Here is a 14,380-nt window from a genome sequence, read left to right on the forward strand (position 1 = left end):
TTATAATTTCTTTAGCAACATACCAGTAAGTTAAGAAAGAACACGACAGTTAATAAAGTTGAGAAAAATACAATATGTATTAATGTTTCCAGCCATTATTTATATTATGAGTATTCACGCAGTTTTGGAAAGAAAAACAAATCGGTTGTTTGGTTTATATAAGCGGGCATTTGAGAGGTGCGGCTTTTTGCCCGTCGTAGCAATGGCCGCCAAAGACCGTGGAAGCTTCGAGGAACTATGGTACTTTGCCAGTCTATTACTTAGGTCATTCATTATAATAAAGTATATTAGGAGGCTTAAGTTCAAATCCAAAATATTTGATCAATAGTAGATAATAAAGCCAATGTCTTAAACGCAATTAAAAAGAATGTTTTTGTTCAATTAACCGAAATACTAATATTGAAAAAGTCTAAGATGAATACAGTATGGGACAAATACAAAAGAATACTCTGCCGACAAAGACGAGGGGTCGTAATACGGTACGGTACGGTCTGTTTTCCAAATGGCACAACATGCAAAAGGGGGTGTCCGGCCCGTTTTGTTGCATCGTCTGTCGGAGTCGATTCTTTTCAAAACTTCTTAGGTGATTTTCGCAACAATAAAGGAATTTCAATTATAATCTCTAATCTATTTTAACTGTAGGGTTTGAAAATACTTCTAAATTATACAATATAAAATTAAGATATTTCGATAAACAGATCTAACTTAAAGATAAAATATGCCAGATTTGGATGTATTCTAATAATTTACCGAACATTCCACGTTAACCGAGTTTCGATTATCCAAAGTGCCCGAGTTTGCGTTACCTTAGACCAGTGTTTCTTAAACTTTCTGGTCCGCGATTCCCCTTTTGCACTTAAAAGTTTCAAAGGACCCTCGAAGAACGAGTATGTGTAGAAAAACATCCCGGAGGGAGGGGGTTAAGTACCCTCTCGTGGTCGCTCCAGTGCTGCCAGCTAAAAATGCATACCAACTAAAATAATATCGGAGTAGCCCAAGACATAGCCAAATATTGCAGCGCCACAGCACTAGCGGAAATTCGAATTTGCCGACCGCAAAGCTTTCGGTCGATCGGTTTTCGGATACGACGCTCTACTGTATTTCTAACTCGACTTGTCTACAGACGCAACGCTGCTAGCGAACGCCATTCCAAATGACAATGTTGTTCTATCATAGTTTAGGCTGAGGGTGGAACTCGGGGATTCCCCAATAGCGCACAAATTTATGAATATTAGGCTCGTATTAAAATATTTATATTGTTTTTATTATTTATATGTGCAATTTATTTAAGTAAAAATTATTTTATATAAATTTTTTTATTTCTAAACATGAATCCATAGTAAATTTATAAAATATTTGAAAAAAAATTGATCTGGCATCAATTTTTCAGCGACCCCCAAATATTTTTCGTGACCCCCACTTTGAGAATCACTGCTATTTTAGACGAGTGGATTCTATTTTAATTGTAAATCCATAAAATATTGTGTAAAAGATGGAAAATCAAAAATTGGTAATATTTTCTCTAATAATGTTAAATTAAATAACAATACTTTATAAATTTTTTGGTTGTTCCAATAAGAAATTATACATAATTGGGCTACAATTTGAAGAAATTGTAGACTTATAAATTTCCACTGTCATTTATCCGTCTCGTTCCTTAATCTTCAGAACGGAGTTAGATAGATTAGAGACGAGACGAGATACAGAAACCCTAGGGGCCGGAGGTCCCAATTAACTGCAGTAGAGCATCGATTATTCGAACACCAATCGACCGAAACATCAGTTAACCGAAAGTGTTCCAGTCGGACCGTGACGGGCCGAATCGAACGATTTTGATACTAGATTAACTTCTAAAATATAATTTTTTATATTTTTCAATATATTTATTTTGTTTGTACAAAATAAAGAAATGATTTTTAACGGTATAATACCCACGACGATTATTATAAAAATTTTTGTTAGGCTCGACGTCGCCGAAAATTCAATGCAAAGCGACACGCGACGGAGAAAAATTTCAACACGGGATATGTTAATATACTATTATTGGAATATACTAATGTAATATATTAATAATGTATTTTTTCGTACGTAATCGGTTATCCAAAAAACCGATTTTCCAAACGACTCCGGTCCCCAATCGATTCGGATAATCGATGCTCTACTGTATATACAAACTTCCGACGCAATCCGGAAGTCACGTTATTTCGATTCAAAAATTCCCCAAAAGATGTTAGATAATGACTGGCATGATTCTATTGTTAAAGGAAAAGTATTACGTACTGGGGCAAGCCACTACTAATTTCAGGTGGAGAGCAATATACAGTCAAACCTGTTTTTATGCGCTCTTTTTATGTGCGATTTTTATTTGTGCGAATTTTTTAATGCGAATTTTTAATTTGTGCGGTATACTTGGAGACTAGTCTCGTGCGATTCGTCATGTCTCACGTTGACTTATTATAGCTAAATAAACTTATTATAGCATAAATGCACTTATTATAGTAATATTATTGCATGAATATGCGAAAAATGAAATAATTTACTTTTTAAGTCAACAAAACACCACCTGGACAAAAATATGTAAAACAGACGATAGACCAGACGATGCAGTCAAGTGCTGACATCTGTTGTCAATAAATTCTATTTCGTACGGTTTTGAGTTATTTTCTATGTGAGACTTTTTTTATGCGGTCCCTGTTGACCGCATAAAAAAATTATTTTTTTAATTGTGTTGCGAAAACTATTATTTACAGCCATTCGTGAAATTTCGTGAGATTTTTTTTAATGCGTTTTTTTTAATGCGGTCCCTATCCCCCGCATAAAAACAGGTTTGACTGTATTTTGAATTAATGAATTAAAAATATGCATCCTGGTAATGTGATGATGTCACAATAAATAATTGCTTGTTACATTAATTTTCATATTTGCAACTTATAGTCTAATTTAATTTAAAGATATTTGATGTATCAAGTAGACAGTAAATAAATTTAACAAGATTTGAAAGTAGGGAAAGCATTCGTATGTAGTTGTATAATTTTCTTTTATTTAATAAAACTATTTTAAATAGAAACATATTTTATCATCTCCTCAAAAGAAAGTAATATTAGCTTCCATCTCTCAGACTTAAATTCAAATAATAATTTTGGATTTGGAATGGCACGTTACCGGATTAATACGGATCCACTGGCCGGCCACGATCGGAAACGTTCTTTACGATTACGGAAAACCATTTGCCCAAAATGATGTATTATACGAGATAAAATCATTTGGAAACGTACTCGATATGGATCGTTTGTTGTATATTTGCTTGTTTAAAAATATTAGTAACTTTTGCCTAGACTTCCCCTATTCCTAATTTTTTTAAAAATCTAATTTAGGAAAATAGATGTAGAAGATTTTGGCCGTGCCTTAAAATTACACGAATACCGTATCGATTTCGTTGGCAGTAATTCCGAACTGGGCGAAATCCGTGTTTAAAATCCCTCGGTATAAAATATTGATAAAGGATCGATATTTACCTAATATTAATAATTTTACAGATTTGATTATTACAATTTAGAAAGCAATTTCTAATGTTTTAACTAATATTTAAGAATTGTTTAAACTTAGAGAGCATTTTAAGAAAAAAATTGAGGTACTTTTACTATTTGATTGTTATTCTCTGGTTGAAACACCAAACGGAATGTTTTAAACCACAGGTAGATCGCGGCGATTCGTCGCGAAACTAACGCTAGAGTTTTTCACAAAAGTACGGTCCCGTCTTCGGTAGCACCCTGAGTATTATTTACAATCTGGACGACTGGCTTCCCAATTCGTAAAATAGCACGTATCCTTCCGAAAGGGTAACTTCGTCCGAACTGATGGCGATTGCACTGAAAATTATTTTAAAAAATAATGTAAAATAATTTACGACATTAAGGGAAATTCAAATCTAAAGAAACTACTAACTTTTCGTCGTTGTATCTGTACCATCGATGAGTGTCGGGATGACAGCAAGATGCCGTGTAGTGTCCGGAGAAAGGACTACCGCTGTGATGGACCACGGCGTATAAATTATAATTTGCACGGCCTAAAAATTCAAATTTTTATTAGTCGCCGTCGTTCCGAAGCGGGAAAAATTGTCTAACAACGAAAGGATAAATTACCCCTAGCCAATTGCGTTGCGTACGGAATCATGTCTAAGCCACCGAGCGGATATTCTACGGTGGTGTGAAGCTTATCCCGAAAACTTCCACACTGGGAAAATCTCTTTAGATCTTTGAATTATTAAGGAAAGTCTTGTTTTTATAAATAATTATTTATTTCTGAACGACTACTTTGTTGTCAAATTGAAAGATTGAAAAGACTATGTGATAATTACGTAATGTTAGCCATAAAACTACATATAATGTTCTTAGCTCTGGTTATTTAATATCGTGCACATTTAATTCAGAATAGAATTAAATGTACATGATATTAAACACTTTTAATATCATGTGCCTACTAACTTTTTATATTGAAGACTATAAAGGATAAATATAATGATGTTCCAAAGTCTGGCATTTGATCATTTCCATCTGCAAGGCTGCTTTATTACATTTGGAAACATCTGCTGCTTCCACTGCTGCTTTCATTGTTAAGCCGAAGAGAACAACTGTCAAAATTTGTGAAATGTTCTCAATTTTTTTTTTTAAAACAGTAAATATTGATTCAGATTTGGCAGTTTTCCACAAAACTGATCGCTATCTTCACTGTTAACACAAACAGTCTTTAAGATTAGAAAGGACAAATGTCTATTGACATCCTAGTCAGACAGGAGGTTGATCTTTCTAGAAAAACAAACAATTTAGCTTCCGACAGGAACTCGCACAAGCCTTCCTTTCCCTTGTAGCTTAAATATGTCAGTCAGAAACAGTATGGAAACCATATTTTGGTTTTGAGGCAGGGAAGTCCGAAAGAAATTACTTTTAGAGAGAAATAAAATTATCGATCTTTGCAAAACGTCGGCTTTGCTCGGCCGTCTTATATTGTTGTACGGTAGTAAATAATCACGCTGAAATTAAGCCATTATTACGTGAAACTAAACTGTCGGCGAGTTTATTTTGCACAAATAATGCTAAATGGTTACCATAAAAATTTACTAGATAAATAGTATAAGAAATATATTAACAATAGATTTAGTGTAAATCATAATAATCCTAAGAAAATTTTTTTCCTTGTATAAAAAGCTATTATGAAAAATTTAAATTAAAATTTAAAAATATAACTGTAAACGTAAAGATAAGAAATGTTATGTTGGAGAAACAAAAAGAATGTCAATAAAGAGAGTCGAAGAACACGAAGCAGCTATCGTTTTTTAAGCACGACGTTTAAGAAATAATTCTCCTTGAACATTGTATAATTAACAGAAATGATATTTCAATAATTTGTAAAGAAAAAATATTTTAAAAAAGAATTAAAAAACATTACACGATTATAAAAAATGTATATAATATTTATTTAAACACAGGTATGCAACCGGCAGAATGCTGGGATAGTTACATAGATATAAATGCGCAAACTGATCGTTAATGAATATTGTTTGTTGGCAGCTAAAACTGGTGTAACAAAGAGAAAACGTTACAAGTTTGATATAATGTTTCTATGAAATTTTTATGTAAGTCTTTTATTTGTTTTGTTACAATCGAAGAGGGATATTTACAACTGAAATGCATTTTGTAATAACAAATGGAATAATAAATATATGCGTTTGTAAAACAGTGCGTCGAGACATTTAATTTGTTGCCGGAACCATAACCGGACTTGTTAGAATGGCTACGGAAAGAGGAACCCTAGCAGATACCTATTTAATACAGTAAAATGTTTACTTAGCTAATTTATTAAAGCAATATGGGTCACTTTGCATATTTTTTGGTGTGTCTCCAAGAGCCAGTTTGCTTTGCACCTACCACTATGACACAGATGCAGTGTCCTAAATAGACTTAAACAGGCTAATTATATATTTAAAACATAAAACATGCCATATCTTTAGTTTATATATGGCTCTTTAGCTTTTGTTGTTAGGTTTGTTTAGTGTTTATTTTTATTTTAGGTTCGTCCCCGTTAGGTTCGGGTGTAGGCTAGATTAGGATTCTTTAACTTTAGCGTTTTGGTTAGGTTCTTTCAGGTTATGGTAGTGTAGGATAGATTAGTTTAGATTGGTGTTAAAAAAAATTTTTTTGGTCTTGTTTGTTGGTCTTCTGTTGGTCCATTCATTTTTTCAGTGGTGTCATCATCCTTGTTGGTTGTGCCCATGCTGTCCTGTTGGTTCTGTCTTGTGTGTTAGTTGTTAGATTAGTATTAGGGTTTATGCTTGCATTCTATTTTCTTTCACATAGTCTTAAGTCCTTCTTACTAAAAGCCACTTAGCAATAATATTGCTGTTTAGCTTTTAGTGGCGGCACTCGGTTATTAGTCTTTGCTACGCTCGGGTTTTCTTTTAGATCCTGTGGGGAACTACGGCTTCTCCTAAAAACTGCACACCAATATTAAATGTAGAGGAAGCAGTAACTTTACATACACCAGTCGGAGGAATCCTTCCTTTCTCTACTGTATCTCCTCCCCTCCTTTCTCCCCTTTCCCTGGGTTAAACACTTTGTGTATGGCCAAAGTCTTTCATTTAAGTTTATGTAAGGCATGCTTGTATGTTTTATTTTTATTTCCTCTATCCTCTGGAAGACAGAGGGAATAAAATAAAACACACAACATGGTCAGCCCACAGCTGATGGATCATCAGCTGTGGGCTGACCATGTTGTAGCTAAAAAATTTATTCTTCGTTATGTTAGGCTGATTTAGCATGTAAATGATGATGGACATGAAGTTGTGTTGTTGTATATGTCTCTTGCAGGAATCTTCAAGTTTATTTCCTCACTAATTGATTATGTTGACATCAATGTCCCTGAAGATGTGGTTCTGAAGCTTCCTAAACTAAGCAGTGTGAGTGGAACTACATTAATGTCAAAACAGTTGCACTTTGACATTAACTTAAATACCTACATGAACCTAAAATAATTATCATATGCTTACAAACTGTAAAAAAATGGAGTTTATCAGTAAAATAATGTTATTCAGTGTTAAAGCCACTACTAACAACACGACCTATAGTACCAAACCTGTGGAACACTATCAGCCGATCGCAGAGAGAACGTTTAGAGGCCGACGGCGGTTTTCAGATCGGGTAGACCGCGCGGTTCAGAAAAATTTCATTGCAGAGAGAGCGTTTCGAGCTTGCCACAATGTAGACAGCGATTAGAAACAAGTTATTTGACCTGCTTTCTAGACTCACTCGGCAGCAGGTTTAGAGGGCTTTTTAATTCGAGCGATAATTTTGTTGGTAGAAAAGTTTAGATAAAAGTGGATATCGTTCCTTCGATAAATGTTGTAAACGGTACGAATTGACAAAATTATTCGTTAATCAATTGCTTGGAGCAAAAATAACAAAATTAAATATTTTAAATTTGTTTTAAATGTTCCAATTCCGATATTCAAATGGGTGAAGACTTATTGGCGACGAAATTAAACATCGAAATGGGAAAATGTCATTAATTGCCGAACAACGGTTGTTGATGGCCTTAAGATTTTATTTCCGGAAGCTTTTGGAATATAGCCCAGCAACCTTTCCTGACATCACAAACGACTAACCCGATTGGCCGAACGACTCCTAAAACAGGGGAGTAATAGCAAACAAAGTAAGAGCCAATATTTTGCCGTTCAGAAATAGACGCTCGTCGTCTTTGCAACGCATTTTAAACCGCGGTTCAGCCAGCCAACGTCTATAGTCCGTTCTGTTGTTAAACGTCGTTTAACGTAAACTCTGTCTCTGCAATCGGCTGTATGGGTCATAAATAGACTAGGATTTTGTTTCTTTTTCGAGAAAATAACAACATTCAATGGCAGAAAATTTTACTATTACAAGGTGCAATAGTTATGGTACATGCACATATAAGATAAAAAAAATATTGAAAAACTTTTTAATTTTTTAAATAATATTAGGTAAAAAGTGACCTGTGATACTTGAACTCTCCTCCTATTTAAAAGAAACTAAATACATAATTTTACAACCTAAAAATATAAAGAACAAAGAAAACAAGTAATACGTTTATATTTTAAAGAAACCGCAAGCTCGTATTAACAATGAAAAATTCACAGGGGGAGATTATTCCACTGACACTCACTAGATCAATCTCTGATTATTACCATTTTTTTCACGAAATCAATTTTTGTCTTTAATGGTATCGTCTCATGGAATCTTTTAAATTACAAATCCTTAATATCTCTGACAAAAAAAGGATACGTAATAGTAATATCTGTGGGAATTTATGAACCATAAGCTTTTTTATACATTTCCTCTTTGCCTTGCATCTCGAACAAGTCTGAAAAAAAAAAATTCATCATTTAAATTATAGAGTTATACAAACATGATTTGTTTCTTGAATTTCAAAAATTCCAAAAATTCCAAAATTAATTTAATATGAAATCCTTAATACCAATATATGATAAAATAATATACATTTTTCCAATAAAAGTGCTGTACATTAAATGAAAAAATCCCGACATTCTCGGCACAACACGCACAAATTTGATAAATTTCCACTTATGCGCCAGAATTATGCCGACGTCAACCGATATCGTTTAATAAACTATGTATATATTTTAAGTTAGAAAAGGTTGACAATAATTATTAACTCTAAACTTAACCGGGTTTCTGTCGGACATCGAAAACTGATAATAGTAATCGAATAGTTGAGGCTAATGAGTTCAATGAATTTATATAATCTGTATTATCATTAGTTTATAAAAACATTGTTTATAATTTAAAAACTGGTTCTCTAGTAGTAGCACAGAAGAAATGACACTGCATGAGCTTTGTATATTTTTCATTTGGGAATATATAACATTAATAAAGTAACATTTGATAAAATTACAAGATTCCTATAATCATAAGAACTGATAGTCAATTTTACAATTTTTACTATCATACAATAATACATTCAATTATTGTTTGTGCTTTAAATCTAATTTTACTTATTTTATTATAATGTCTGTAATAAAAATTAAATGAATAAATTAGAAGCAAAGTTAGAAAAATTCCAAATAGATAAAATTAGTCTTAAAAACTTTACGCTTTATATTTTTAATATACCGTATTTTCCGGCGTATAAGACGACCCCCGACTTTTACAGTTAAAATACGGAGTTCGGGATATACTCGCCCTATAAGACGACACCCAACTTTTGAGATTTTCCTGGGTTAAAAAGTCGTTTTATACACCGGAAAATACGGTATATATAAAATACAAGTAACTACTAAATTATGAAAAAGATAATTAACCAAATATAATTTGGTTTATTGCAATCACCAATTCTATGTAACGATGGTTGGACTTTACGCCAATTAATGGATAAGCGAGAAACAAGAAAATTATCGCACGGCCGTTAAACTACGTACAAATATCGCTATATTTACTAGCGCTTTCGACAAAACTATTTCTGTCTTTGTCGGGTAGATAAAAACGGTTAAAATCCCTTTTCGAACAAAATTTTTGAGTTAATCTAATGGCATTACAGCTTTGGAAAAAAACCAATGATGAAACCGAACGTAAACAATTTAAACATATGTACGTGGTAACAAATAGTTTCATCAAAAGCGCTAGTAAATATAGCAATATTTGTACGTAGTTTAATGCCCGTACGATAATTTTCTTGTTTCTTGCTTATCGCCAATTCTTTTTTTAAAATTGCACGGTGGTAGGAGGTACTCTTTACAATTTTTGTTTTGCAAACATTTATTCTTAATCCTCATAACCAATAATGAGTAATAAAGCCTTCTAGGACTCCAACTGTTTTCACTCACCGATTTACCAAAACTAGCATAAATATTTGATAATTATCTTGCTTCTTTTCAGTAATTTTGCTTAAATGTATGTATAACTCACATTTATTTCAATGTTTAATCTTACAAATGTTTTAGGTCTTCGCTTTAGAAGTTCAGTGATGGTTTTGCGATTGTAGGAATTTAACTTTTGTTTATTTCAACTAGGCTATCTTAAAATTAATTTTGTTTGCAACTTTAACAAAATGGGATATGTTTCTATGAACCTACCGACAATGTTAAGTTACTGTGTGTTATTATTATTAATATTTCGATAAAAGTTTGCAACATTTAGCAATTAATGCTTATGCCTAATATAGAACCTGATGTAATAAATTTTTATAAATGAAAAACAGAATGCTGGAAGCTTAAACAGATTTAAAATATTTCCTATTATATTAATGTCAACAGCATTATTTAAGTTGCAAGAGTTCTATCTTATATGATACACTACAGATTAATTTTTATTAATATATATATATATATATAATTACTGGTTTCTCTTCACCATCAAGTGTTTCTTCTTTTGTAAATAATGTTAGGCATTCTTGAAGCGTAACTCTTCCGCAAGACTAGAAAGTAAAATTTAATTAAAATAAATAAATAAAATTTAAATAAAAATTACTTTCGAAAGTTCAGTTATTACCTTAGGTATAGGCAGAGAAAGATCCCAAAAGGGATCAAAAGTAACTGATGTATAACCACAAACTGTACATTTTAGTGTATTTTTCAATTGTCCCACAAAAATATCTATAAAAAAGTTTTAGTGATTAGAATAAAAATTACGTATTTACAAACTGATAAGAGTAGTGATGTAACGTTATGCAAATTACTGTAGAAAACAATGTGTCTGTGCTATAACAGTTTCTGCTAGCGTATCACCAATATTCCCACCAACCGTATTATATTTCCAATATATAACTGACACAGATGGCTCACATATTGAACACATGGTGTAAAATAATGTTTTGCATACTGATTTGTTGTTTTTATTCTTGAAGTGCCATATTTTTGCTTAGGAACAAAAATATGAACTAATTTTTGTTTATTAATTATATTTTTTCGGGATTATTTTCGTATTAATACTGTAATAACCATACAAAAAAACTTTTTTGGCCGATTCAATTCTCTGGTTGAATATAGAAAAAGGATTGAATTGGCCCCAAAAAATTTTTTATAGTCATTAAAGTGTTAATTTTTGTTTCCCAGAAATCTATTCTCTGTGGTGTGAACAGCATGTAACATTTCATTGACATAGAAGGTCTGATCAAAAAGTATCCAACCTGAGGTCAGAGGAAACCCACCTATGTATTTATTAGGTTCAAACACTAATTCCCTTCAAAATAGGTGACTTGTGAGTTTACACACTTCTCCCAACAATGTTTCCACTGTTGCAAGCATTTTTCAAAGTAATTTTCAGGAACTCCATCACACTATGTTGCATTACTCTTGTTCTCCTTTGCAACTTGAAATCTTTCTCCTTTGAGTGGCATCTTAAGTTTGGGGAAAAGCCAAAAGTTGGCTAGAGTCATGCTTTCTTTGGCCATGGAGACCACTGGGATGATTGTGTCTTTGTCTCAGGGTTATACATGTAGATCCAGGTCTCATTGCGGGTTACAATCTTCACGAAATCAAGATCCATTACATTCTGCCATTTTCACTTAATCATTATTGTGATGATAGTAACGTAAACTTGCAACTATCGAAGTTGCCTGATGGTGACTGCAGAGTAGAATGGGCTTGTCAAAATTCAATTTGTATTCAATAATCGGCTAATATCTGCGTATAAAAAAATAAAGACCGAAGAGGGTCATTAAAACTTTATTACTGGATATGGATATGCATTTCAAGTCCATATTAATAATAGTTCCTTGTGTGATGTAAGTTACTGAAAAAAAGCCAAAATTTTAGGCTTATAAAAATTCCACAGAAACTGATAATGGAAATAATCACTTAAACATCTAGTCCCATTAGCAATGTTCACTATAACTCCCAGAAACAGTGGTACCTTGTATTTTGAACAAGGTACAGTCCAGAGTTTGAATGTTAAATTCAAATTCAAGCTTGAGTTTGAATAATGCTTCTATGTTTGAACTGCATGCACAGTGAAAAAATGCACTTGCTGCATAATGTCATTTTCACAACAAGAAATACTTGGGTGCACATCTTGTGTTACACTCATTTGTTTTCAGCGTTTTTTTTTCTTTTTGCTTCATTCTTAATGTGTTTGGTTATATATATATATATAACCAATATATATAACCCATACCTATTAACCATGGCATCTGAGAAGAGTGTGGAGAAACAACAAAGCCTAAGAGGAAGGTTGGAGTATTGACTATTGAGGTGAAAAAGGAACTAGTAGTGAAACGTCTAGTTCCTTTTCTGACAACACTACACCACTCTTGCTTTGTCGTTATGATACTCAAGTACATAAGTGATAAACACGGTATCTTAAACATGGTAGATCTAGCAGCCATGTTTAAGATGTCTAAGTCTAGGTGTGCACATTCTTAAGAACAAGGAAGCAATAAAAGCAGAAATGTGGTTAAAGGTTTGATAACATTGACCTCCAGGGGAAACTTTTTGAATTGAAATAACATGACTTTCAGTTTGCCTCAGAAGTTCGTATATAGTTAATCGAGGCCTCCTGTCCCCAAGGTTTCCATATCTGGTCTCGCCTTTCATCTATCTAACTCCATTCTCGAGATTAAAGAAAGACGGACAGATGGACATTCGGATGACGGCGAGAATTTATAGGTCTACAATTTTTTCAAATTGCAGCCCAACAAACAGGCAATAATAACTCTTTCATAAAAGGCAACTTAATTCTTTATATTTTTAATTTTTTAAAAAATATCTTAAGATGAATTTAAATATAATAATGAAATTACATATATAAAACTTCTTAAAAAAAAATTAAGTGTGTAAATCTTATTATAATTCCAAATAAACTTACCTACAATTCGGCTGTTGTCAAACCTCAAGTAATGTTTCCATGATTCAATAGCTTTATCATTATCACTAGAGAAAGAAATAGACAGCCATATTACTTCAAATCATCAGTTTAATAAAATAAAAATTATCTTATACTGAACTGAAATTCTATTAAATTTTACATTAATTTATGAACAAACAAACACACACAAAGGTACGTTCGATAGAAAACCAGAAAAGTGTCGTTAAAAGTTGGGAAGATGAGCAATATTGTAGTAATTTTGACACACAACACTTTCAAGTCAGATGCAACAGTAACTGCAACTGGCAACACTGCTGATGCTCAAGTACATAAGACAATAGACAAAAAAATGATAGTGTCTTTCTAGCAGTGCACAAAGCAAGAATGGTGTAGTGTTGTCAGATTCTTGACAAAAACCAATTGGCACATGCAGATACAGTAAAGAGACAACTACAAGTTGCATACAGGTGTATGAAGAGTGTTCTTAGGTTCTAAAACCAGCCACAGTTCCGTGAAAGATTCTCTACAGCTGGGATTGCAGTAAATGCCACAAAGAATCTTCCACAGAACTTGCAACTTTAGAACTCTATTCGTACACCTGTTCGCAACTCGTAAAGTTGTCTCCTTACCGTACCGTACCCGCATATGCCAATGGACGTCAATTGGTTTTTGTGAAAAATTGAACAGCACTACACCACTCCTGCTGCTTCATGCACTGCTGGAGAGGTGCTGCCATTTTATCAGTCCATTGTCTTATGTTTTCACGAATCAAGTGTTGCCAGTTGCAGTTACTGCTGCCTTTAACTTGGCAGTTGTATGTCAAAATTACTATGCTACTGCTCATCCTCCTGACTTTTAATGGCACATTTCTGGTTTTCTATTGAATATACCTTGTATACACATACATATTGCTATTCAAACATCATTCATTGCTGGGTGCTGCACGAATGATGTTTGAATGAATGGTGTATCATAGTAATATGTTTGTATAAATGGAAATAAAGTTTATTAAATAAACCAAAACTAATTAATTAATTGCAGAGTAATACAGATGTTAGAAGCCCTATCAAAATCAAAATGTTTGAAACTTGCTTTCTAAAAAAATTTGGGAATGGGACTGTTCAACAAATATCCTTCCATTTAATCTTTTGATTTTAAAAAGGTTGGCTTGGCTTTCTCTCATTGGATAAAGGCCTAGTCAACAAAATATCTAAGTGAGTATATATACATAATATATATATATATACACATATTTACATATATAAAATACATACAGACTTCTGGAATTGTTTCAATTATTTTTTGAAGATATTTGATATTTGTGTAAATATGACTAAATTCAGAATAAGCCCTTGTATTTTTTTTAATTAACTACAGTCGAGTCCGCATAAGTCCGCAAAATGCATGTTGATATTCTATCACTTTTGCTATTTTATCTTTACAAGATTCAAACAGTTTAAAGCAAAAGTTATTTCTGGAAAATGTATTAGTTTTGAGAATATTATGAAGATAAATAACGTGTCGTCTTTTTTTTT

The 14,380-nt window shown here is 32.7% G+C and overlaps 1 protein-coding gene across 2 annotated transcripts in view; it reads right to left on the minus strand.

Annotated features, from left to right (window-relative positions):
* Positions 1-3,632: 3,632 nt before the first annotated feature.
* Positions 3,633-14,380, minus strand: part of LOC136989232 (ubiquitin carboxyl-terminal hydrolase 2-like) — a 29,379-nt gene continuing 18,631 nt past the window's right edge. For both annotated transcript variants that reach the window (XM_067287330.1, XM_067287331.1), the window contains exons 6-12: positions 12,846-12,910; positions 10,533-10,636; positions 10,381-10,458; positions 8,310-8,388; positions 4,143-4,253; positions 3,946-4,066; positions 3,633-3,869 (exon numbers count right to left, since the gene is read on the minus strand). In XM_067287330.1, coding sequence (XP_067143431.1) covers positions 3,782-3,869; positions 3,946-4,066; positions 4,143-4,253; positions 8,310-8,388; positions 10,381-10,458; positions 10,533-10,636; positions 12,846-12,910 — 646 coding nt within the window. In that variant the 3' untranslated portion in view covers positions 3,633-3,781. The remainder of the gene's footprint in view (positions 3,870-3,945; positions 4,067-4,142; positions 4,254-8,309; positions 8,389-10,380; positions 10,459-10,532; positions 10,637-12,845; positions 12,911-14,380) is intronic.

Source organism: Centruroides vittatus, unplaced genomic scaffold, assembly GCF_030686945.1.
Source record: "Centruroides vittatus isolate TY-2023 unplaced genomic scaffold, ASM3068694v2 scaffold_450, whole genome shotgun sequence".
NCBI lineage: Eukaryota > Metazoa > Arthropoda > Arachnida > Scorpiones > Buthidae > Centruroides > Centruroides vittatus.